The 25,942-nt window shown below is 42.9% G+C and overlaps 1 protein-coding gene across 2 annotated transcripts in view; it reads left to right on the top strand.

The window, feature by feature from the left end:
* PKNOX1 (PBX/knotted 1 homeobox 1) overlaps positions 1-10,618 on the top strand; it is a 42,394-nt gene extending 31,776 nt beyond the window's left edge. The window contains exons 6-12 of one of the 2 annotated variants that reach the window (XM_072349634.1): positions 2,477-2,647; positions 3,429-3,528; positions 4,146-4,243; positions 5,892-6,020; positions 7,030-7,106; positions 8,460-8,632; positions 9,592-10,618. In XM_072349634.1, coding sequence (XP_072205735.1) covers positions 2,477-2,647; positions 3,429-3,528; positions 4,146-4,243; positions 5,892-6,020; positions 7,030-7,106; positions 8,460-8,632; positions 9,592-9,803 — 960 coding nt within the window. In that variant the 3' untranslated portion in view covers positions 9,804-10,618. The remainder of the gene's footprint in view (positions 1-2,476; positions 2,648-3,428; positions 3,529-4,145; positions 4,244-5,891; positions 6,021-7,029; positions 7,107-8,459; positions 8,633-9,591) is intronic. The other variant, XM_072349644.1, reaches the window with a different exon arrangement.
* The last annotated feature ends 15,324 nt before the right edge of the window (positions 10,619-25,942 follow it).

Below are 25,942 nucleotides of genomic sequence, written 5' to 3' on the forward strand. Positions count from 1 at the left end.
ACATCTTGCACAAAGTAGGTTCAGCTGTAAGGTCAGAGCAGGTTAAATAGAGCTTTATCAAGCCTAGAAACAGTATGAAATACGGTGTCTTAAGTATGCTCTCCCTTTTGTATTTGACCAGGACACTGCCCTTTTTGAAGACCCTTGATTGTTTTGTTTTGTTTTGTTAGGGGTAAGGATTTTTGGTTTAGTGGCCTCTTCTGACGGACTATCCTGTTGAATTCTTAGTTGTGTTAGGTAAACCTGTAGCGATGAAGAAGACAGGGGATGTCATTTTGATATCTCTGTATTTTCTCAGTGTTCTCAAACCACATTTTTGAATTTCCAAAAAGTGTTCATACATCTGCAACATTTCTCAACCTCTGATCTCACAGCTGTGGATTCAATAGGTGAGAGGTTATCAAAACCAAAGAAGTGAAGACTGAATGCGCCTTCTCTCAGGCTTTGTGTTTCTACCCTGAGGATCTAATGCCTTGTGTGGGAATTTGCTTGGGGAGGTGGATGAACAGTGAATGGCTGTATTTAAGTTGCTTTTGAAATGAGAAGCTTACTTACTGTTACACCAGAATTTTTAAGATGTATTGTCCACTTGCATTTTTGCTGTGTGCTGTGTCCCTTGAAGTCCATAAAATGTCATGGGTGTGCATTTAAACTGAACAACGGTGAGCTGGGGATTATGACTAGCATGCTGCACAGTGTAAGATGTGCCCCTTTGTATACTATGCTCAAGGCACTGAAAAGATACGACAAAGGCATGATTCAAAGCATTCTAGGGCTAAAGACATCTCCAGATGGAATATATTTATATGTGAACATAGCCTACTTTTATTTATGTACAATGATACCAACAATATCCATACGTCTAATGGTTACTTACATCTTAATGCAATCATTAGCAATTCTAAAGGGAGCAGACTATATTTAAGCAAAGAAGACCTCTGTTTTGTGTTAAAATCTAGTTAAATTTGTAGCATCGTTCAGCTTGTGTTTCAAGGTACTTAAATGCAGCTTTAAAGGCCACCACCATTGAGGTTTGCTCTAGAAGACTGCAGATGGTATACCTCAGTGCTGGGCCACTGCATTTAGGATTTCAAAGGGTTCTGGTGTCAAAGGTCGTCAGAGTTACCAGTTTTTAACTTGAATTAATTGCTTCAAGTCTACAGCTTAGATTTTTTTTTTTTTTTCCCTGCAGCTGTGCTTTAAAGTTGCTTTTTTTATTTATTTTTTTCTGTTATTTATAACCCTTAGTAGGGATAAGATTTCCTGCTTTGTTATCATTTCAGTGTTCTCGTGGTTATTTTAACGTCCCATTTTCTCAGCTGGGTCAATGTCAAACAACAGGAATATCTTCTACTTAAAGAAACATGGGGGGAAAAATGTCTGTCATAATGAAAGCTGAAGACATTTGGAAGTGTACACAAAAGTGCCTGCCTTAATCTCCTTCGGTTGCTCTGAGTAAAGGCTCCTTCAGCTCCTGGCTGGCTTCTTCACTTAAAAATAAGTGGACAACTGTTGTTTCTGCTTATTGCCTTCAGTGCTGCAGCTGGGTACACGACCCTTAATGTATGACACATTTTTTCCAAATAATGCTGAAATCAAGCTTTGCATTATGATTCCAAGTTACAATCTATTGAAATATTAAATATTAAATTTAAATAGTAAATGTTGGGGGTGTCACGTTGTTTTGGAAAAAAAAAAAAACCAAAAAAAACCCAACAACATTTTTATGTCAGTATGTTATGTGCTTAATTGAATGTCCTGGATTTCCTACTGCATCATCAAAATTTAGACCATCTGGATTTGATTTTAGCTTTTGATCTTCTGCCATGACCCTTGCAATCACCTACGCTATTTTTATGCTGTACGAAAAACCACTAGCTACGCAAACTTAGGAATCTTTTTCTTGCAGTAGGGATAAGTATTCTCACAGCATACATATCTCCTGTACTTTATTATGTAAATGTGGATATGTCGGTTGGTTTCAGTGCTCTCTCATTCTATTTCGGAAACAGTCGGTTCGCTCAAGAGATTCTACCCCAGAGTTGTTTGTATTTGACATAGAAATGCAGGTGCTTCAAAGCTGTAGGACAGAAAAACTGTTTTGCTATTTGAAGCTTTGCTGAGCAAAATGATGAACTTTTAGGAAGGCAGAGTCCAGCTAGGAGGTCTAATCTGACATAGGACAGAGGCAGAGGTTATACTGTAGTTGTGTTCCTCTACATCAGTTTACTTAAGCAGTGTAATGATACAGATTTATATGTAAACACATTCCTTTGCCATTTCAGGAGCGTAATGATCAGAGCTTGACAAGCCTAGTTCAGCATTCAGCAGTTAGGAGCTCTTCGTTAATTGGATGGTCTTTCTTCCTGGAAAGTAGTGTTTGTTTAAGTTTCACAGTGAAATGTTTTTGAAATTAACAATTATTTTCATTTTTTTTTCTCTTTTTTTTTCTTATTCTCCACAATTTGTTCCCTAGATGGTAAAAGCAATCCAAGTTCTACGTATCCATCTGCTTGAGCTAGAAAAGGTTAATGAACTTTGCAAGGACTTCTGTAGTCGCTACATTGCCTGCCTGAAGACAAAAATGAACAGTGAAACTCTATTAAGTGGAGAACCTGGAAGTCCTTATTCACCTGTGCAATCTCAGGTGTGTTTCAAAAACATTTCTGTCTATGTCATGGGGCATGGTCCTCCTTAGATTTATGAATGTGTTTGATGCCATCTGTTTCTATAAAGCCCCAATGATTCTTAAAGTTCAGCTTCTTACTTTGTGTAGGCTTTACACAGAAGTGTGGAAAGGAGAGTCTGAAAAAATAAAAATAATTTAAATAAAGCCTTTTAAGGCTTATTTTTGTATGGCTGTTGGAGCCTTACTTCTGTTGATACAGTAGGGACTGAATTCTGTTTGGTAACAACAGAAATTATTCATACATCTTAAGGAATTCATAAGGGTTTACAAGGTCAGGACTGAATAAGAACTATCCTGAGCAGAACACAATATATGAGATATTTTGGGTGGATGATACATTATTTTGAAATAGGAAGGAATTAAGATAATAACTAAAATTCTGAAGCTTTGATGCTTGTAATAAGAGCATCAAGGATCCATTTCATATGTCCTTTATCCCTTGTGCCTTTGGAAACTTTTTCATGTAGTATTTATATACCTACAGTCATTTCTCTCCTGTAATTACTGCAGGTAGTTTTAATGTCTTTTCTAACAGTTGCATTCATGAAGGTTTTCAAAGATAATGATGGGTGATAATGAGGAAGTTAATGTAGGTAAATGATGAACTTCTAATGAAGTCTCTCTCTTTGAAGCTAATCCTGTGTTTAAGCTCCAAATGTATTTTTAGAGCCAAAATGACACAAGCTGCTTTATCTCCTTGAAAAAAAAGTTTGACCAACAAATTGTTCTATTTTTCTAGCAAATGCCAAGTGCCATTGCAGGCACGCTCAGTCCCCAAGGGATTGTGGTGCCAGCATCAGCATTGCAGCAGGGAAATGTAACTATGGCAACAGTAGCAGGTATGACAACTAAAGAAAAACTGGCACCTTGCTCTTCGTTATGGGTTCTTTTAAAGTTGTTACAAAAAAAAAATACACAAGTATTTCTTCATGTGTTTAAAGGCCTGAAAAGTTGTTGGTTCAGTACGAATGCCTTTATGGTTTCTGAATATCAGTTTAATTTCTGTGTATGCCAGGTATGCGTATGTGAGTGGAGGTTACAGTTTAAGTACAATATTAACAGATCTTTCTGTGCAACGCTAGTTAAGTCTTAAGAGACTGGAATGGTTTTGCACTTAGTAGCCATCTTGTGCTTTGCACAGTCTAGAACTATCCATAGGAGTCTGTGAAATCCTTCAGGTCTGAGTAGGCGTGCTACTTCTGTATGGAGGTAGCATTTGAACACTTAGTTGACCTAAATATCTAGGTGCCACCCAGCTGATGGCCCCAAACTGCTCCACGCACATTGGTGTGGCTTTTGCATCATGCATCTTATATGACTGCTGGAATAGATTATGGTATATTAAAATAATTGATACGTTGTCAGAACTATGGTATCGTCTACGGTGATTATGCATTTCTATGTTTAAAGAGAGTATTTAGGTGATTCTACTTACTGAAATGTTTTGTTTTTTAAGGAGGGACAGTATATCAGCCTGTTACTGTGGTCACTCCACAAGGTCAAGTGGTGACGCAAACATTGTCACCTGGGACTATTCGGATCCAGAATTCTCAGGTGTGTTTCATGGGCTTCACAGAATAGTTGCCTGGGTTCAAATAAATCTTTGTTTTCAAGAGCTTGGGTTTAAATGTAATACGTCATAGGGTTTACGAATTTTATAATAGGGCATGATATCCCAAACAGATCTGCCTTGCCACATCAGCCATCGTACTTCATACTTGTTAGATATGTATGTATTTTTCACCTTTTTTTCTTTACTGATACATGGGTTAAACAAAACCAGCCAAACAAAAAGCCCTCTGAAATATATACTAGGGGATTTTCCAGGCATTATAGCTTTCCTAATTGTTGAACTGGGTTTATGGCAGGATAGGTTGGAATGTTGCTGTATAGTATTGTGCTGTTATCAGAAATTTGTCTTCTTAAGATGGCAACCACCAACACTGTGAAGTTGTGTGTGTCTCAGAATTTATGTACATTGAGGAGCATTTTGCCATAAAACTTGCAAAATGTATGAGTTTGGGCCTGTATCTCAATTATAGGAAATACTGCTTGAATTCTCAGTGTTTTGCAGTGCTGTGTATGTAGACAAGAAAAACTGGTGGATAACTATTGAAATTTCATTATAAAGCCTCCATATGCAGACAGATCACTTAGAAATTGAAATGTTGTTTTGCAAATAAAAGTGTGCTCCAAATATGCGTTATAATTTGATGACTTGAACCTAGTTCAGGAATGATGCTTAAAGCTTGTTTCGTACCAGATGTAGGTATAATGACTGGCCTGAAGAAACTGCTCTCTATTGTTTTGAATAACCTGATTTGGAATAAGTTATAATTGTCTGAAACACAATCTCATATGCAATTTATATCCCGTTTCTTATTATCTCTGCCTAAGCACTTGAGAGTGTATCACCTGATATTCAAATAATCAAAGTACAAACAATCTGATGTAGCTGGAGAAGTGAAAAAGAAAGAAAAGCTGTGAATGAAATTGGAAATTTTAGGAAAACGGTGTTGTAAAGTGAATTCAGCATTTGATAGTAGCCAGAACCTTTTCCCCTTTCTAGTATCTTGCATATATCTTCCCACTTCTTGGAAATTTAGATGAATTTTATTTAGCAGGACCTTAAATACTATGGTTTGTGAGTCTAGCGTTATAATTTTAAGTCCTTTGCTTAAGACCGAAATCTTTACTATTTTACAGCCTCCATAGTTGCTTTTGCTTGCATGTAGTGAATATATTCAGCAGGGCATGTTTCAGTTGCTCTTCACTCATGCAAATTACTTGGTAGGGTGAAAAGCCAGTCAAAACCCTCATGTTGCTTGGATTAGTACAGAGGATTGTTAACCTGTCATTTAGTATATGGAAGGATTTTATTCTAAATTACTGCAAATCATCATCTGGCTCTTGTGGCAAGGTCACATATACACCCTAAAAACCGCTGTAATTCTTAAAACAGCAAAGTTCCAGATAATGCAAAAATTGTTGAGATCTGATACCTCATTTTCCTCGAATAAAGATGTTTTGGATTGCTACTGTAGGTGAACTGCTATTGTAAGCTTTCCCTAGCAAATAAAGTAGCTAATCTCTCTTTTTTTTTTTTTTTCCTAATCTCTTTTCATTCCTTCTCCAAATAACTTATATTAATGCAAAAGATTGCTATTACTATGCTAACTTTCTTTTTAAATTGTACACGCAGCTTCAGTTGCAATTAAACCAAGATCTAGGCATCTTGCATCAAGATGATGGCTCATCAAAAAATAAAAGAGGAGTTCTTCCCAAGCACGCTACAAATGTGATGAGATCTTGGCTATTTCAGCACATAGGGGTAAGGACTGAACATGATCAGGAGTCAAAAGATTTTTATGTAACTCTTCTATATGGTGCTTAGAGTTTTGTTTCATAAGGAAGGTGAACTTGCTGTTTGTGTAATCCCAGTCCAGTTTTTTTCTGAAGCCATTTGGAGCAGTTCCACAGAGCCTAATGACTGTTGATGTCATTATTATTTTAATAATCGTGTTAAGTTTGTACCCCACGAGCTCAATAAACATGGTTAAAAAGGATCTTTCTTCATTTCATTGTGTTGAGAATGTAATGCTCTCTCCGCCTTGCTCTGTGACACATGAAGAAATAGTTCTACTTGTGGCTGTGAGGTTTTTTGAGGGGGTTTTTGTTTGATTCTGTTTTAGTGGAATTTCAAGCTTTGTCTTTCCTGCTTTTCAACAACACTTCCAATACGTACCAAGTCTGTTGCTATCTACTCTTGCCTACAGTACAAGTCCTGCCTTTGCGTAAATATTTATTCTTGAAGAATACTGTAGAGTTTAATATATTGGTATTTTAGTCATTTAGCGACTATTTCAAAACAGACAAATGATGGTGGGAAAGCATGTGTGCGCTTTAGCACTTTTTCACCCTTTTCATCCATTTAGTTCAGAGTAGATTATTTTAACTAGAAAAGGTTTGTCAGTACTCTCATATGACATTGCCTTTACAAAGCATAACTAATCAGATCTTATCACATGCTAGTTGCCCAGAGATCACGCTGTTTAATAAAGACTGTCAGCCATGAGAATCTCTTTTGCTGAATTAAACATCAACAGTCCAATGACACGATGCATATTTTCAAGGATAAAACTGGTTTTGCATGGTAACACACTTTTTATTGAATGAACTCTATATGTAAAAGTTTGTGAGGTTTCTTAAATTTGTTCATAATGATTTGGATGACCTTAGTATAGCATCTTTGATCGCTTGTAATAAAGGCGCCCTTATTTTTGATGAGGAAACGAAACAGAAGCTTATGCCTTTCTTATTTGCTTTTTTCTCTTGTTTAGCATCCATATCCAACAGAGGATGAGAAGAAACAGATTGCAGCACAAACGAATCTTACACTACTCCAGGTTAATAATTGGTAAGACCAAAAACTCTTCCATAATCTCTGTTTTTGTCTCTACATTCTCACAAGATTGAGAAGTAGTTAAGAGTATGGCTTGGATATATGGAGTTGAGCTTACTGTTCTACGCTACATGCTTAAGGACAAGAATTATGCAGTGACATACAAGCATACTATTTATATCCTTCTGCCACTTATATAAGAACTTCAGACAACTTTGCAGCCATAAGAATAAGTTCTCTTCTACTGCTGGAAGAGATGGAAGCACTCACACCAGTTCCGTAAGTAAAAAAAAAAAGTCAAGGTTCAAGGGATTTAGTGACCTGAGGCTCTGAAAAGTGTTCCCAGTGTAACTGTGGCTGCATTTTGCAGTTTGCTACTGTCAACAGATCGTCATTCTGCTCTTTTACTCAATGACACAGTCGCTAAAGAATGGTGTCCAAACTGAAGATGTCAGTATCTCAACCACTGCAGTTCACAGCTCAGTATGTAGTATGTCTTAAGTGCACTACAGGTTTAAGGTGAGAAGCCTGATCTTGCAGAAGAGGAGTGAGGGTGCCAGCATGTATTCTACTCTACTCATGGTATCATGTTCCTGAAATCACTGTAGTGATCTACCTGGGATTTCTAAATGGTGCTGGCTGCATGACTGCACAAGGGTTCAGCCACAAGATAGTGGCAGTGCAATGGTTCCATAACTGCATCAGGATAACTGTTCTCATGGTGTGGCAATAACGGAGCTTTATGGTACTGAGATTTGGCTGACGTCTGTACGAGGCATTGCATTACACTGTATGAATCTGACAACTCCACTCTTACTTCCTTCTGAAAAAAGTTCAGCATTGTCTCCTGGATCAGGAACCAGGCCTGGAAAAGCCTGTGAGCATTTCAAATAATTAAAGAAGGCAGGAGCTTAATGGAGTAAATGAAACCAGACCAAACAAACTAGGCTAGACAGGGATAAAATTTAGGTGAGCCCTAATAAGAGGAGTGTCAGCTTTCTGAATGGTACTGTCAACAACTTTTCTGGTGCTTAGTTTATAATAAGATCTTGAAACATACATTTGTCATGCTGTCTGGAGAATTTTTGTCAGTGAGGTTTTTTTTTGTGGTGGAAACGCTGTTAGCAGCAAAATGAGAGGAGTACTTGCTTTAGCTAGTTTGCTAATATTGAAGGCTGTCAGTATTCTAGGAGTTCTGGTTTTACATGCTAAAAAGAATGTCAGACTGATCAGGAAGGAAGAACTGATGCTATGAAGCTTTTATACTATTGTTTGTTGGGTTTTTTTACTGCATGCTTTGTGAATCCAAGAGGCGGACTATTAACTACCTTCAGCTCTTAAGTATTTCTTACTGTTGATTGTGTTTAGGTTTATCAATGCTAGAAGACGAATTCTTCAGCCAATGCTGGATTCCAGTTGTTCTGAAACTCCAAAAACAAAGAAGAAAACAGCTCAGAACAGACCGGTTCAGAGGTTCTGGCCTGACTCCATTGCATCAGGAGTTGCTCAGCAGCAATCTAATGAGCTCACGATGTCAGATGGTAAGGAGAACTGGTTAGAAAAGAAAAAGTAAAGTTAATTCCTCTATAACAGAGAAATGGAGGGTTTGATACATCCAATGAAAAAACTGCTTAATATTTCAGCATGGCTCTTAATCTGGAAAAACATAACAAAAAAATGTCATTTTTTCATCTTCAGTTTATTTTTTGGAAGAAATATTTTATTGGAATAGATGCAGTGAGACTGTTGCTTTTATTTCAGGAGTTATGAAACAGTAGGAGGAAGGCTAGACGTGTGCAAATAAGTTCTCTCAGGATTTGTATACACACCAGCTGCATTCTGTTTGATTGAAGTACTGGGCTGTGCTTTCAGCTTCGCAGCTCCCCATCCTGTTCACATTCCTTTCACCATTGCTAGAGGGGTGTTAAGCATCTGCACTTTTATCTGTGCTTCAGGTGTTTCAAATCGATCATTGTGTAGGAGAGAAATAGAATAATCTCCAAAAATATGACTGCAGAAACTTAGCATCAGATCAAGTAATACTTCACTTTCTTAAGTTGGATCTGTTTTAATCTCAGAACAGTCCGCACATTCCTGCAGCCAGCTGCTTTATTCATTGCAATGTTTTAGCAACCTTTTTCCTCAGCTTCTGCTGGGTTTGATTACAGCTTTATCCATTTAAGTCACGTTTTCTCTATGAATGCTCCAATTTTTCTGCAATAGGTTGAGCTGGAGTATTTTGCAGAAATGATCTTGTGATGTCTTGATTGGAGAATTCTGTAATGAGTATCCAGAGCACAGATGAGTTTTAAGATTCTAGAGCAACATAATCCTGCCATTTCCTAACATTTAAGTGTCTGTCGAGTTATTTAGCTTTTATTTTAATTTAGTTCCTTAGATTTTCTTCCTGTTGATCACAAACTATACTGCGCACAAATATGTCTCGCTCAATCTGAGAAACCAAGAAAGAAGCTAAACTTGTATGATTGTGCTTCTCCAGGTGCTGTTGTAACAATTACAGCTCCAGTAAACATGAATGTAGACAGTCTCCAGTCCTTGTCATCCGATGGTGCTACGTTGGCCGTTCAGCAAGTTATGATGGCGGGGCAAAGTGAGGATGAGTCTGTAGACAGCGGTGAAGACGATGGAGGAGATCTCTCAACGACAAACATCAGTGGGCTGGTTTTGGATAACAGCGATTCTCTGCAGTAGGAAGCATGAGAGTGTGACGCAACGTTTAGGAAAAAGAATGGACTGACTGACTGTTTTTATAGTTTGCACAGCAAACATTTTACACAAGTTTTATTTCTAATATGTTTTATATGTAGATATAGAAGGGTGCACTTTTTTGTATTTCATAGTAAGCTTAAAGAGTGTTTTTGCAGGTGCAGCAACTTCTTTCAAATGTGGTTTGTTTGTTTTTTGTTTTTTGTTTTTCCATTTCATTTTCTTATTTCAGAAAATTTATCTAGTAATATAAAGAACCTCGTAAGCACCCCTTTATTCTCTGAATTGGAAGTGCTGCCGTTTCTAAAGAATTATGCGGTTTGAATTAGCGCTGTTATTTAACACAGCTCTTTGGTGGGCAGACGATGTACATTTATAGCATGTGAGGGACTTGATCGTTAAGTTTGAGGCGTATATTTGAAAGATGCTTCTGCACCTTAAAAACTGCTAGTCTGAGGTGGACAGCAACACACATAAAAAGAAAGATGTTACGTGTGATTCGGTAGCGAATGTATGGCAACTTGAAGAAGTTTAGTTTCTCTCATAGTCCGTGAGCCTGTTTATCATTTGCTAAAAAAAAGAGAAAAAAAAGAAACAAACTCCTATTTTTACCTTACTTGGGATTATTGGATAAAAAATATTTTTATAAATTCATTAGGAATTGGGATGACGACTGTATTGTGCAGGAGTTTTCAAAAAGAAAAAGAAAAAAATTTCCAGAGGGAAAAAAATAAATGTTTAGTATTCCTATTTGGAAGGTCTGACAACTGGCCACATTTAATAAATAAGCCTACGCTAGCACTCTGTGGTTCTCAGCTATCCCACAGTGATAGAGGAAACGTATATTTGATAATAGCAGAAGAAGGGCCCGCTGTTTGATGGGGTTTTGATATTGTCAAACGTTGATTTATATTACGTGTAATATTCCAATTACATTAACTCTGCATCTAGACTCGTATCTGAAGATATTTGCTAAATGAATATTCAGGTAAGTAAATTCAAATACCCACCGCGTTTCCAGTTATTGGAGGAATTTAAGAGTTCATAGTTTGTAGACCTGATTCTGAAAAGTTAAAAGTTGTGTACTGTACCATTATGAATTTGCTATCACTCCATTGCATTGAAAGTATTTCCCCCCCCCCACTACAAAGAGAAGTTATTTATGGGTTTCTATAAAATTTCTTAAAATCTGAAGGGCACTACTGGAGTACACAGCAGGCCTTGTTAGAGTAGAAGATCATTGTATGTCATTTAAAAATGAAGACCTGGTGATGAAAATATGTTTTGTGGTAACAATTAATTTCACCCTGTCCCCACTCTCCCCTCTACGAAGTTTGGAGTCTCTATTTATCCACGAATGCTTACTTTTGGAACTTTGCATTTCAAATAACAGACTCCAAGAGTCACGGTATGATCAATGTTCTCTTTTTGACCCCATCCCTTTGTCCCTATGCTGGGTTAGATCAAAGCCAGAAATCTCTTCTCATTAAGAGCAAATCTAGTTACGTTTCTAATGTGACAAGGGAAAGGATATTAGCTTGCAGAATCTTCAGACATCATGTTTGAGCAGAACGCTCTGCCAATATTTGAGTACTTAATTTCTGCTTTCCAAAATACTCAGGCATGTGCTTTAGGTCCCATTGATTTCTGTGGGATTAAAGCATCTAATTTTTTTATATGCTTAAAATGCTTGGAAGTAGGTCTCTAAAGACTGCATTACAAAGCAAGTTTAAACTGGTATGAAGAAAAAAATCAGAAAGAAATGCCAGGATCAGTGGTACACGTACAGTAATACCAGTTTTAAGTGATTGGTAACTGTTTTGAACAACTGATGTTGGGACTTTACTCAACACTAGTGATGTTTCTGCAATAGCTTTCATTTATTACTGGCTGAGGATTTAGCTTCTGAGTTCAACTCCTGTCATGATCTGCTGCAGCTGGAGTGGTATCTTCTAAACAATTTTGGTTTGCTTAAGTTCTCTGCTTTGCTGCTCGTGCACCATGTTTGTTAATGGGTGCAGCAAATGGCTGACATAAGATAGCATGTGACTGTCCCAAAAGCTATTGTCAAATCCATTTGAACCCTGAAATATTTTAAAAGGCTGCTAACATGTACAAATCATGCTCCTCTGGAAACGTTCAACCTCAAAGGATGCCAGATTTAACTAGAACAGAGAGACACGTTCTGTTGTTCTTTGTTTTTGTTTTAACTCCATAAGCTCTTCCCTTTATGTAACAGGCTATGCCTCTGGTTTCTGTGAGTGGATTATTCAGCTACCCTTATTTGTGTTTAATAACGTCTCTAATCTTTGTACTTGTAGCACGTAGGCAGATAAATAATGACTTGTCAGCGCGTACAGGGCCACGGTAAAATCTGTTCTTCCAAATTGGCCTAGAAGGAAATTTGTGCTAGAAGAACAAACCATTCCTCACCATCTCCTTCCCTTCTGTGACAAATTGTTGCTCCCCCAGGTCTACCAGCAGAGCTTTGCCCGTCTGCTTCTCAAGGCAGGCAAGGAAACAGCACAGCAGTGGATCTGGGAGGCCAGTGATTAGGCAGCAGTGAGAGGAAAAGGGTGAACTAAAGCAGAACTAAGCTCTAAGACTATTAAAATGATTTAGTATCTGTACAGCTGGCTGAAATATGTACAGTTTATCTGCCATTTTGAACCCAGTTGAAAATAGGCATCGGGGCTTGCAAAAACTTCTTTTTTCAGAAAGAAAACATTACCAGTTTGGCTTCTCCTTTCCTCTCACACACCTCACTCCTTGCAGGTTTTCTCCCGAGAGTACTGTGACCTTCTCTTTGTATAAACACCCGGAAAGTGAAACTGACAGATGCCCCTATGAAAGGGAGAACATGAAATAGTTCTGTTGTCAAATTAGAAACAGAAACAGTTACTTATTAGAACAAAAAAGGTTTACCCGTATAATCAAAGGTATTACTGAGCATACGGAACTGGAACTGGTTTTTAATTTGGTGAGAATTCTGTAGTAGGTACGAGCTGCATAGAAGTGTGTGGGGGTTTTTTCCTTGTTTTTGGTTTGTTTTTGTTGTTTTTTTTTCAAGGGGAAAAAAAGTCATGTTCTTCCTTCTTTGATGTGTAAGATTGCTGGTTTAAACAAAGTGTTGCTATTCAGGAAAAGTGTATGTTTACATTAGACAGTTATTTACTAAGTCTTTATAGGGAACCTAACATTAAACCCATGTGTAATGATCCCGTCTCCAATTTGTAGGCAACAGAAGAGCTCACTTGTTTTTGTTTTTGTTTTTTCAAATCACTGCTATTCTTCTGCAGTCATGATTGTTGAAACTCTTAATGCTTTCCAATGTAATCTAGATCATTAACGCAAAACAAGAGGTTTTAGATCACTTGTCCCAAGACTTCTGTGATAAGAAAAACAGGTTTCATAATCACAGAATGGCCTGTGTTGGACCACAATGATCATCCAGTTCCAACCCCCCTGCTATATGCAGGGTCACCAACCACCAGACCAGGCTGCCCAGAGCCACATCCAGCCTGGCCTCGAATGCCTCCAGGGATGGGGCATCCACAACCTCCTTGGGCAACCTGCTCCAGTGCGTCACCACCCTCTGTGTGTGAAAAACTTCCTCCTAATATCTAACCTAAACCTCACCTGTCTCAGTTTAAAACCATTCTCCCTTGTCCTATCACTGTCCACCCTTGTAAACAGTCATAACCCCTCCTGTTTAAATGCTCCCTTCAAGTAATGGAAGGTCACAATGAGGTCTCCTTGGAGCCTTCTCCAAGCTAAACAAGCCCAATCCCCTCAACCTTTCCTCAGAGGAGAGGTGCTCCAGCCCTCTCATCATCTTAGTGGTCCTCCTCTGGACCTGCTCCAAGAGCTCCATATCCTTCCTGTACTGGGGCCCCGGGCCTGGATGCTGTACTGCAGATGGGGCACCACAAGAGCTGAGTAGAGGGATACACTCACCTCCCTCCCCCTGCTGGCCACCCCTCTGTTAATGCAGCCCAGAACACAGTTGGCCTTCTGGGCTGCAAGCACACACTGCTGGCTCATGTCAAGCTTCTCGTCCACCAGGACCTCCAGGTCCTTCTCCACAGGACTGCTCTCAAGGAGTTCTTCCCTCAGTCTGTATAAATACCTGGGGTTACCCTGGTCCACGTGCAACACCTTGCACTTTGCCTTCTTGAACCACATTAGGTTCTCATGGGCCCACTTCTCCAGCCTGTCTGGGTCCCTCTGGATTTCCTATTACTCTTCAACTTTAGAAGCTCTGCATTTGGTAAATGAATTCAAATTGGTCAGTATATATATTTCAAGTGACTGTTCCAAAAATAAAAATGATCATCATACTGGAAAACATTCAGAATCAATAGGCATGGCTCTGGCTCTGCAGAGACTTTCCTAGGTCTGGGTATTGGGCCATATTGGAGTCCTGCTGACCTCAGGGAAACTCCATAAGGGCTGCATTTGCCTGTGTAAGAATTTCTTCCCTCTAACGATCCCTGATTGTGATTAGGAACCTATTAGAGAACCTTTCAACCCTTTGCTGCATGACGGAAGTTTTCTCCCAGTGGAAATCAGTGCACAGATGAAGGGTTTGGAAGGGAAGGACTTCATGTGGACCTGGTGTGTGCCACATGTTGTTTCAGGTCAGAACATGTCCAGAAGACAGACCTGCTGTGAAGGGCTAGAAGTCCCGTTTCCTATGCTGTAAAAGCAGTTTTAGGTTTATGGACCTTCTTCTGGTGCAGAGACCTTATGTGTGAATCATGAATCGATTTGTTTCTCTAATCATGTGGAAAATGAATTAGAAGGTAGTTCGGCTTCCTGACTTTATGAACTTGACAGCCCAAAAGGGTGCAACAGTCTTTCCAAGAGATGATAGTTCCTTAAAACTATTGGACGTGTAGCAGTTAACAAGGACATAAAACAGTGTATTTTGAAAAACAGAAACACACGCATTTAACTGTAATTAAAGTTGGTTTAAGATTTATTTTCTGAAGCAGAGTTGTCTGGGGGGAAAAAAATAATGAATAAGCATTTGTCTATGCAAGACATGAATGTCAAAAACATGTTGTGTGACTCTTCCATTTTCAGGTGCTATATTGTTGTCTTCTGGCTCCTGTTAACTTTGATTTATCTTTTAAGCCTGTCAGCCTTATCTTCAGTTTGTTTCTGAGGGTTGAATACACATACGAAAAGAAATGAAGTAGCTCTGGAATCCTGTTGGAAATGTAACTAAGTTTCATTCTCTCATGAAAATCTCGCATGTTGAACAATTAAGTGAAATGTTCTGGTTTCCTAAGAATAAATTCAAGCTGTCGATGCCTCCCAAGGACAGAGCGTATCCGTGACAATGCAAGCTTAACTGTAGTATGCAAATAACGAAGCAGTCGACCTTGTGTTGAGTACCCTCAGCTCTTTGCTTGGCACAGCTGGAGGAGAGCAGTTGGCTTGGCCAGACTCACCCCCAGTCTGGATTCCACACATGCCTTTCTTGGCTTTGCTGAGCTCTTTCAAATAGGTTCTGGATTGTTTAAGTCCTAAAGTAACTTGTCGGTCCAGTGTAATGCGTAGTGAATTTGGCACTGACGTGCTCTTAAAGAGATTGCCCAAATCATGTTATTTGTTCAATTCTTGTCACACAGAAATATAAAATGGTTTCTTTGTTTATTTGTATTCTTTGACTTGGTTATTTAGGACCTGCTGAGCGATCGTAGCTGTTTTTGCCAGAGAAAAGGAACGTGCAAGAAAATGGCAGAATGCTTGTTAACCTTGTTATCAACCTTGTCAACTACTACAAGCACGTGTACCTCGCGGTAATTGAATCATGCGTTTCAGATCATGACAGAAATGGCCCGTAAAGCTGCCGGTGAGTTAGTAGCATCTGGTCTATGCAGCTGACAGTCTTTAAAATGCGGGCCCATAACTTTTTTTTTCCCCTCCCCTTCCTTGTTAAGCAATTTTTTGAAGCAACCCATCCATCAGAGGATAGTTTGCAAAATCAGAACCTGCGTCATGGACGACTTATTTTTGGTCTGCTGCTCTCTGTGAACTGAAAAAGCACATATTTAAAGCGAAGCGCTCACGTTACTTCAGCAGTGTTGTTTGGCTGAAAGACGCGTTGGTTTGGGGCCGGGTTTGGTTTTGGAGAAATCTCGAGTTAAGTTTCAAACTTGTTAACCATTTTCGGGGCAGGGATGGATGGTTTGGGCTTCTGTTTGTTTGGGTTTTCTTGTTGATGCAAATGAACAGCGTGGGGGTTTTTATTACGCTTTTGTAATGCAGGAGCAGCTTTGATGAAAGGAAGAAATAGCAGATAAACAGTCCATAACGTGTGTGACTTTGGGGTTTATTTTTGTTGTTGTTTCAAAACTGTTGATTAAAAATGGCATGGACATCAAACTTCCAATAATGGTTCCAAGCATATATGGTAATGATTTATTGGGGAAGAACTCATTGGCACGAGACCCACGTGCTGACTGGTATAGCAGGGTAAACTATAGTGCATTTCTGAAATTACGGTCTTCCACTAGGTCAGGAATCAGGAGGTGAGCAGCCTACATATGATGCAATAGCAGCTCGTTAGTATGGAATGCAGACTCATTCCATGTCTGAGAGCAGCTCGGCAGCAGCTGTGCCCTGCTTGCTGACACATCCCTTCATATGGCAGCTGGATGGAGGTCACTGCAGGATATGGGCACCTTCAGAGGTTCCTGGGCATCTCACAGGCCATGTCGAAAAAGTTCAGGTGATCATCAGCCTTCTGATCGCCTCTATAACAGATGTCCTACTCAAAAGAACATGCACTTCTAAGCATAATTGACTGTTTTCAAAGTAAGTGGTCTTTTTACAGCTATCTACTCACTCTACAATATGTTCCCAAGCTGTTTTGGACCATATTTTGTTTTTAAAGTGTTAATGTGTGATTAACTGAACAGTACATGTTCTTGACACAGGTGTATTATCATAGAATCATAGAATTGCTTGGGTTGGGAAAGACCTTAAAGATCATCAGGACTGTTCTTTGGTATTAATACATAAGAATGCCTGTATGTATTGGTTTCAGAGTTGGAAAGAGTTTCAGCCCAGCTCCTCTGGGGACCGACTGTTTCCTTATAGAGACCAAAACAAAACCATACAAACTCCAAAGCAGATTCTTTCACCTAAATTCTGGCCCAAATAGCACATTCCTAGTCTGGTGGGTCTCAAAGGCCCCTGGATGATGAATCCCCTTCTTTGAGAAGGTGTTGCAGGGATTGGAAACTTAATCACAAGTAAGTGATTAGCCTGTGTGCTGTTGTGGGGCAGCTGTTTATAAGGTGCTAATCCTTATCATCAACGTCGGGTTGTTTCTAAATACCCTTCTGCAAAAAAACAGCAGTATCTTCAAAGCTCTGCACACACGCTGTAAAGTGAGGCTCTGCAAAAAGTACCAGCCAAGGCTGGGGCACCATGCCTTATTTATTCCAAGTCCACGTTTAAATTCATGCAGCTTCAGAGTGCGCAAGGTACACAGCATCAAGCCTGTAGTATATTTAAACATATATCTATATACACATGCGTTTTAAAACCAGGGTTTTAACAAACCACCATTCCCATGCCCTACTACAATGTCAGCATGATCTTCATACATCAGGCTTCGTTTGTCTTCCCAGCGCAACTAAGATGTGATCTGAAGCTTATGGAAGGAAGTAACTGGGGAAAAAGTCCTCTGGATATTTATCTTTTCTGTTGCTCTCTCAACTCTCACATTAGCATCAGCACCACAGGGCAGAACATTTGGCCTGCAGCCCTATTCATGGCCAGCATTCCCAGTGTATTTTTTGCTTATTTATCATTGAGCCCAGTGCACTCGATCAATGTAAACGTCATAATAAAATTTCATTAGAGACAATTTTCATTCAGATCCAACTTTATTATTTTTTAAGATCAGATTTGAGATAGTAGTGAAAATAATATGGATCATATTGAAGAAATCAGTGATTTGCTTACTTGCTCTTTTTCCTGTGCCTCCCACTCCCCTTCAACCTCTCATTGGGAGCTACCACGTGCAGAGACTCTGCAACATTTTAATGTCCGTCAAGCTACCTTTGTTAATACAGTTCTGACTTTATAAGCTTGTTTCATCATTAAGATTTGGATCTCTCTTTCAGTGGGGACCTAATTATAGGTGTGATTCCACAAGCAGCATCCTCCAGTACTGTGCAGGTGCTGATCTTTCAAAGACACAGAGGAGTACATGCGTTCCCATGGGTAAGATCCAAATTAATGCCAGAAAGAAAAGCAAGAGAGTATTTCTGTTATTGGTGTCTCAGTGTATTTTTGTCTGTGATTAATATATATATAAACACACACACACACACACACACACACACACACACATATATGTATCTGTATGTATATACATGCATGTAGGTCATTCTCAAAGCACTGCCCCCTATTTAATTTCCATGGAAACTACAACAGATGCAAAGAGTGCAGTAACACCGATAGAGCAAATTCTCAGCTACACAACACTGTTTTTCAACACAGCTACCACCCTTAGCAATGCATTTTCACCAGCAATGAACAAGAGACCACGTGTTGCACCCATAAAAACCTGCACCAGCAAAGGTGACCCACTGTTGCACAGCTGCTATGCTGGTGTTGTTGCAAGGAAAACACTGTCTGCACTATCCAACTTTCATCGGCCGGAACAGATTTAAGTCAGAAGGTACCAGATCCAGCCTACGTGCTGGGTGTGGCAAGACAGTCCAGTCAAGGCAGGTAATGTGCTCTGCAGTCTTCAAACTAGGATGGGATCTGGCGCTATAGTGTTGCAAGAGAAAGCTTGTCTTCTCTATTCTGACTCTGGAAGTTTGAGCCTTCAGTTCAGTCAGCATCACAATGTAGCAGTCAGAGCTGATGGTTTGTCTGGGTTCCAAGAAATCCACAAGGATCACCCCTTTCCGATCCCAAAAGACAGCGCGCATTGCTCTGTCTTCAATGGGGAATTCACGTCACCACTCCACAGACTGCCATTTTGACTCTGGCTCATAGTGGTAACACCACATCTCATGACTGGGAATGATGTGATCCAGGAAACTGTCACCTTCAGCTTCATATTGGTTCAGTAAGTCCTGACAAACTTACATATGTATTCTGTCCACTCCTGTATGAACATCTGTGGGACCCACTTCATGCACACTTTGCGATATCCCAATGTTGCCACCATTTCTGATGCACTGAAGCTGATATTTACTCTGTACGCAGTTCCCTGGTTGCAATCCACTGATTCACATGGAAGAGCTGGCTGCGATGCTCTTCATTTCATGTTGTGACAGCTGTGCATGGCCATCCAAGATGTGGTTTGTCTTCCACATTGCTGTCACCACTATTAAAACGCACCACCTCACTGTGCTCCCATCCACTGTTTACTCTCCATCAGTGTTCAACAAGAGTTGATGAACGTCAGTGGGTGCCATTTTTTTTCTTCACATGTAGGAATTCAATGACACACCTTTGCTTCATACACACTTCCATGTCAGATACCACTGTGTCAGAGTGTCCCTCTGCTGCCATCTGTCACACTGCAACAACACGTAATGGGATACTGGCGGAAAGGTTCATTTTCTACTGCCACACCACCAATGTCCACCTCTGACACTGTGGGCCACTGTGATAAAATAAGAGGCATTACTTTTGGAGCTGCCTATGTGTGTATACATACATATGCAAATCATGAAAACATGGAAGATTTTGAGCATTGCCACCAAGTAAACTCCAAATGCAGGTACTGTACTTTATGCAAGTACTGGAAGGCCGCAATGAGGTCTCCCAGCAGCCCTCTCTTCTCCAGGCTGCACAACCCTCAACATGTCTCCACAGGAGAGGTGTTCCAGCCCTCTGAGCATCTTTGTGGCCTCCTCTGGACCCTCTCCAACAGCTCCACATCCCTCCTGTGCTGGGGGCCCCAGGCCTGGACACAGTACTCCAGCAGGGGCCTCATGAGGGCAGAGCAGAGGGAGACAATCCTCTCCCTTTCCCTGCTGGCCACCCCTCTGTTGGTGCAACCCAGGGTGCCTGATAAGGTGAAGGAAGGACTTGGGCAAGTGGGTCAGCTTCTTGGCATCAGGTTGTGCCATGAAGATGCTCAAAGAGATGGATCGCCTCTACTAACAAAGACAGGCTGAGGGAGCAAGGATTGTTCAGCCTGGAAAAGAGAGGGTTCTGGGAACATCTCCCTGTGGTCTTTCAGGCATGAATACTTCCCTGGTGTCTTATGAGGCAGGCAACATGCAGGCATACTAAAAAGGTGTAGGCCCGAAATGCATTGCTGTGTGAATCATTGTCATGTGGTGAAGGAAAGCCCAGCTGGTTCCACAAATAGTGGCAGTAATGAGCTTTTATGAAGTCACAGGACGCTGATAACACAAACAAAGCACACACCTGATTTCATTTTAAGCAAAATCAATTGTTTTCAAGGGCTGCAATCTTCACGGCTCGTTTTGCCACAGCTGTCTGAAGATGGTGGCTTTTTGTTCCCCCCCTGGCCCTGGTGTTTGCACAGGGAGCATTCACACACAAACAGCATTACTCAGCCTGTCATCGGCCTCTCCTCTGGAAAGGTTATCAGTTACACAGGAGGGGCAGATAAGGTGCCAGGCGAAGGATAAGCAGAGCTCAGCAGGCCAGCACCCTCCCCAGAGAGTGCAGAGTGCTCATGGCTCTAAACCATTTGCTCTACACTGCTATGGAGGAGGACTTGAAGCAAGGGGAATCTCTTCACTGTGCCCAAGTCTGTTGCAGGAGCCCAATGCAGAAGAGACACGGACATAGCAGAGAGAGTCCAGCAAAGGCCACCAAGGTGATGGAGGAACTGGAGCACCCCTCCTGTGAAGAGAAGCTGAGAGCTGGGGCTGCTCTGCCTAGTGATGATGAAGCTTAGTCAGGGGGTCTCATCAGTGCCTATAAATACATGAAGAGAGTGTGCAAAGAGAACAGAGCCAGGCTTCTTTGAGGGGTTCCCAGCTCCACAACAGGAGGTCACAGGCACAAGCTGGAGTGCAGGGGCCTTCCTTTGAGCACCAGGCAACTCTGCTGTGCTGTGCAGGTTACAGAGCCCTGGCACATGCTACCCAGAGGCTGTGGGCTCTCCTTGGACACCATCAAAACTCAGTAGGACACTGGCCTGGGCACTCCACTCTGGGTGTCCATGCTGGAGCTGGGGTTGAGCCAGATGGATGCAGAAAGCTTTTCTCACCTCTTTTTAGGAGCCTACATGCCTTGGCTTTCTGTTTTTACCCTTCAGTGTTAGTTGCTGGCAGGGTCTGATCTTATGCCTTGAACAGAATCATTTCTGTCACCCTTCCCATAGCCTAGCTGTAGTAAAATCAGTAGGGGAAGAGGCACGTACAGACCTCTACATGATTCATGCTAAGTGCGTTTCAGCACTTCTGAGCATTACCTTCTACCTTCTCTCACAACACCTACCTCAGAAAACCACTGGGAAGCGAGAGCTGGTTTTTACTAACTTTGTTCATCGTGACACATTTCTCAACTTTGAGCAGCAAAGCAAGCGACACAAAAATTGCTGACGGCTGCCTCATCTCCTCATCTCACCCAGCCCTTGGCTTTGCTGTGGTCTTGAGCAGAATGAGCAGTGGGAACCTTGCAGTACCTGTCTGCTGCTGCAGCTGCCAATCACCACCCAGGGAACGGCACCCAGAGAGAGCTGGGGATAAAGGCATCCCCTCCCTCTCTGCTCCCTTGTTCCCCCCATCTCCACAGCCGAGCAGCAGGGAAAACAGTTATTCTTAAAAGTAAATGGGGTTGCTTCCTCCTCCAACATTCAGGTTGGATATTAGGAGAAATTTCTTCTCAGACAGAGTGGTGAGGAACTGAACAAGCTGCCCAGGGAGGTGGTGGAGTCACCATCCCTAGGAGAGTTCAAAAGCCATGTGGATGTGGCACTGAGGGGCGTAGTCATTGGCATGGTGGGGGTGGGCTGATGGTTGGGCAAGGTGATCTTAGGGGTCTTTTCCAACCTTAATGATTCTATGGTTCAATGAACTTTTCTTCAACCCTCTGCTTGAGTGCCCAGCAGTAGAGAGGACAACAAGAGGCACACTGCGTGCTTCAGGCCTACCTGAGGCACAAGTGACTAATGCACATTTACCAGGAAAGCTTTCACACGTTCATTGGTAACACTGATTTTATTCAACCCCATGAAGGAACATAGCCGACATTTGTTAACGCATCAGCCTGATGGAGCTGTGCTTGATTACAGTCTCCCTGCATATATATATATAAGAATGTAAATCTATACAAACGGACACTTCAGAGAATTCAGAGCACACATTCTACTGTCTCCAGCAGTGGGAAGGGGAGAGCTTGTCTCCACTCTGTTGACTTACTGAAGACACACTTATCCACACATGATATAAACACAGACACGCACAAAAGCACAATCATCTCACAAATAAATAAATAACTGCAGTTTGGTTCATTGCAATGCCATCAGCAACCAACCCAACCTCTCTGCCCACCACCAGGCAACAGATCTTGCCAGCAAGAAGATGCTTAGACGTAACAGCACAGGATCTCCCCACATGATGGGACAGTTTGAAGGCCTTGAATGCATTCCAGTGAAGAAGCCTGAAGGAGCAGAAGGCCTCCCGCTCCCTGCAAGCTTCCAGTCCACTGCCCTTAGAGCAGCTCACGCCTTACCCCCATCACTGCACTGCAGTTGGCCGCCCTGGGGAGGGCAGGTGCAAAGCTGGCCACCTCGGGACACCTCGGAGCCAGCGAGCACCGCCACCTCCTCCTCATCGTAGCAGACACAGCTGGGACAGCCATCAGCCACTGGGCTGCCCACGGCCTGGCAGGAAGCAGGCACGGGGTCACAGCGCGAGCTGCAGGTGATGTCCCCATTGGGCTGGCAAGTGCACAGCTTGCGGGCAAAGTCGATGTAGAAGGAGCTGCCGGTGGGGACATGTCCATCACTGAAGCCTTGCATCTCGCAGTCGTCCTGCAGGTAGGGTGGGCAGGCACAGGCTGGTGCACACGACGGGCAGCAGCCCCCAGGTCCTGGCTCGGGGCAGGCTGGGCAGGCACTGGGGTCACAGGTGGGTTTTGGGGCTGCAGCACTAAGCAGCAGGCAGAACAGACACAGGCGGACTGCGCTGGTGGAATCCATGCCCTGGGGAGAAAAGGGGGATCGGTGTGGAAATGGGCACATCAAGCCCCTGATAATTCTCACCCTATGACTCTGGTTGCCCTGAGTGCCTCCTCTGACTGCAGTTACATCCTTGCCCCCGTGCCCTGTTTTACACAGCTTTCTCCTGCAAATATGCAACTGCTCGTCTTTTGTTAGTGGCCCTGTGTGGAGCCAGGAGGTAGACTCAGTGATCCCTGTGGGCCCCTAACAACTCCGAGATACTCTGTGATTCTATGACTTTCGATTCTACTAGACTCCATTTGCTCAACAGAACCCACACCAGCCAACCCAAAACACCATGTTCCCCATTTCCCAGCTGCATCGGTAACAGCCTCCCACTCACCCCAGTGCCACTGTCCCCAAACCCCTGCTGGTCTGGAAGGCCCCCCTGCCCTACTCCCTGATACCTGCAGTATGGCTGGACAAGATGGCTGCTGGAGTGCTGAGCTGCTGCGGGACCCCAAGAAACGCCCTGGTGGCCGACTGCACACTGGCCCTCTATTTATGTGTCTGAGGGAGGCGGGGAAGCCTCTGCAGCACGAAAGGTGCTGGGCAGGGCTGGAGAGATGTTTATCTTGCTGACTTCTTAGTAGGATGAGCAAATGAGCTTGTTGGAGAGGTGCTCCCACCTTGCAGAGTAATGGAGTGAAGAGCAGGGTCGTATGAAGTTTATTGCATGGAGTTTAATAGTAACAAGTGCCATATTCTGCATCTGGGATGGGATAACCCCAGATCTATGTACAGACTGAGGGGCAGAGATAGGAGAGCAGCCCTGCTGTTTTAAGGGGATCTGGGCATTCTGGTTGATGGCAAACTCTACCTGAGCCAGCAGCGGTGCTCTAGCACTGCCCTCTCTATCCAGAGGGCTATGCTGGCACTCAGCAGCTTGCCCTGTCCCTTAGCACATCTGATGTCAGCAGAGTGGAAAGGGGAGCCCTAGTGGAGCAGCGGCTCCGGCTCCAGCCCAGGTGGAGCAATCCCAAAGCAACCGGAGCTTGCTCTAGCCTGGTTCTGGCAGCATACAGGAGCCATTGTAAAAGCAAAGTTAGCACTCAGCTTTGCGTTACCCTGCGCTGTATTGCAGCTGCCTCTTGTGTAGCCCCTGCTCAGCTGTCAGCCTGCGCACAGGGGCACAGCAGCTGGTGGCACTGCTGTTGTTTGGGCTTAGCTGCAGGGACTGCATGTATTACAAGAGGTTTCAGGGTGGCAGAAATCTGGGCTATCGCTGTGTTCACATAACGAGCAGCAACAGCCTGGAGCTCTCATTCCGACCACAGAGCTCGGCAGGCGCCTCAGACTCCCTAACCAACAGCAAATGCAGCTGAGCTGCCCAGCAAACAAGAGACTGTTTCCATGTAGGTTACATTCTGGGACTGAGGCAGTGACCTCCAGCTATGGGCAAGCCAGCTCACACCTCAAAGGAGCCCCAGGAGTTGTCTCACACTGACCTTAAGCCTCACAAAGCTGTCTTTGGGACATGAGCTGTCCCCATAAGGTCCTTGCTTAGAAAGTGGGGAATCTGGGGTCCTCCCAAAAAGGAGAATTCCTTCAGTTCTCACTTTGTGGAGTTATGTAGCATATACAGACTTAATCACGTGAGTACAGGCCACATGCATGAACTGGCTGAGGTGGGATGGGGGGACTCTGGAGGTCACCTGGCCCAACCCCGGCTCCAGCAGGGACACCCGCAGCAGGGTGCCCAGCCCCACATCCCACTGGGGTTTGAAGGTCTCCAAGGAGGAGATCCCACAGTCTCTGGGCAGCCTGTGCCAGGGCTCCGTCACCCACACAGCACAGCAGTGCTGCCTGATGGGCTCCTGTGGGTCTCCCTTTGCCCCTGATTGCGGCACCTTTCACCAGATGTCTTTGGGCTTGCAAAAGAGCTGCTAAAGTAAATACAGCACAATAAGGTCCATCTGATTAGTGTTTACTTATTTTTTTTTCCCACTGGACAAATATGGTCATTGCTCAGGCAAAAACTTGCAGAAGATGTGATAACGTTTGTGTAAATGAAGGGAGCAAAAGGTGGCGGAGACACTATTCCTATATATAAATACTTCAGCATTCCTTAATTTAATAATGAAGCTCATACAAACTAGATTCAATTGAAAATACGGAGCAGCCCCTTAGCAGCAAGCCAAAATCAGTTGTTGTCCCCTGGGAGGAGCTCCCGAGATGCAGGGATAAACTGCAAGGCTCTCTGCTTGTTTTGAGAGCAGCTCTCCCAAAGCAGCTTTCAGCAGCAGCAACTCAGCTTGTTCCCACAGCACGGCTTTCACATTTGATTTCATTTACATTTTCAGAGCCATGACGAATGCCTCTTTTGACCTTCGTTATCAGTTCCTGGAACACAATATTATGACAGCAATAGGACCCCTTTTCCCTTTGCTCCCTTGAAAACGAGCTCTCGGGCTGAATATTCATGAGCTGAATAATACAGGAAATTGGGACATAGGCCTGTCTCGTGGCCCTGTTATCATGTCGTGAGAATGAGTCTCCGCTCCTCAGAGGGGTGCGGCTGGCCGTCCCAGCCCAGGGGACGTGCAGCCAGCACTGCTCCCACCAGCCCTCCCAGGCCTGCGGCCCCACAGCGACTTGCATTCCCCTCTTGCCCTGCACCTTGTCCCTTGCTTCCCATCCCTCTGCCCACTTGGATGTCACTTCCCACCCACCCTGCTTGTGCCTGCCAAACTCCCCTCTTTGTGTTTTGCAGGGGGTCCGTATCCCACCCACACCCTGCTCCTCCTGGCTCTCTCCCTCCTGCTCGCCCCAGTGAGGGAGTCAGATGCTCCCTCTCTGGATCCCAAGAGGAGCCAGGGTGAGGAGCAGGGTCCCCAGGGAACTGCAGCCTCTGTGAGATGTGATGAGGTTCAGGAGGGGGCAGTGTGACATGGCTTGTCCCCAGCCTTCAAGAGGAGCCGAGAGGAGTTGA

This window comes from Excalfactoria chinensis, chromosome 1, assembly GCF_039878825.1.
Source record: "Excalfactoria chinensis isolate bCotChi1 chromosome 1, bCotChi1.hap2, whole genome shotgun sequence".
Lineage (NCBI taxonomy): Eukaryota > Metazoa > Chordata > Aves > Galliformes > Phasianidae > Excalfactoria > Excalfactoria chinensis.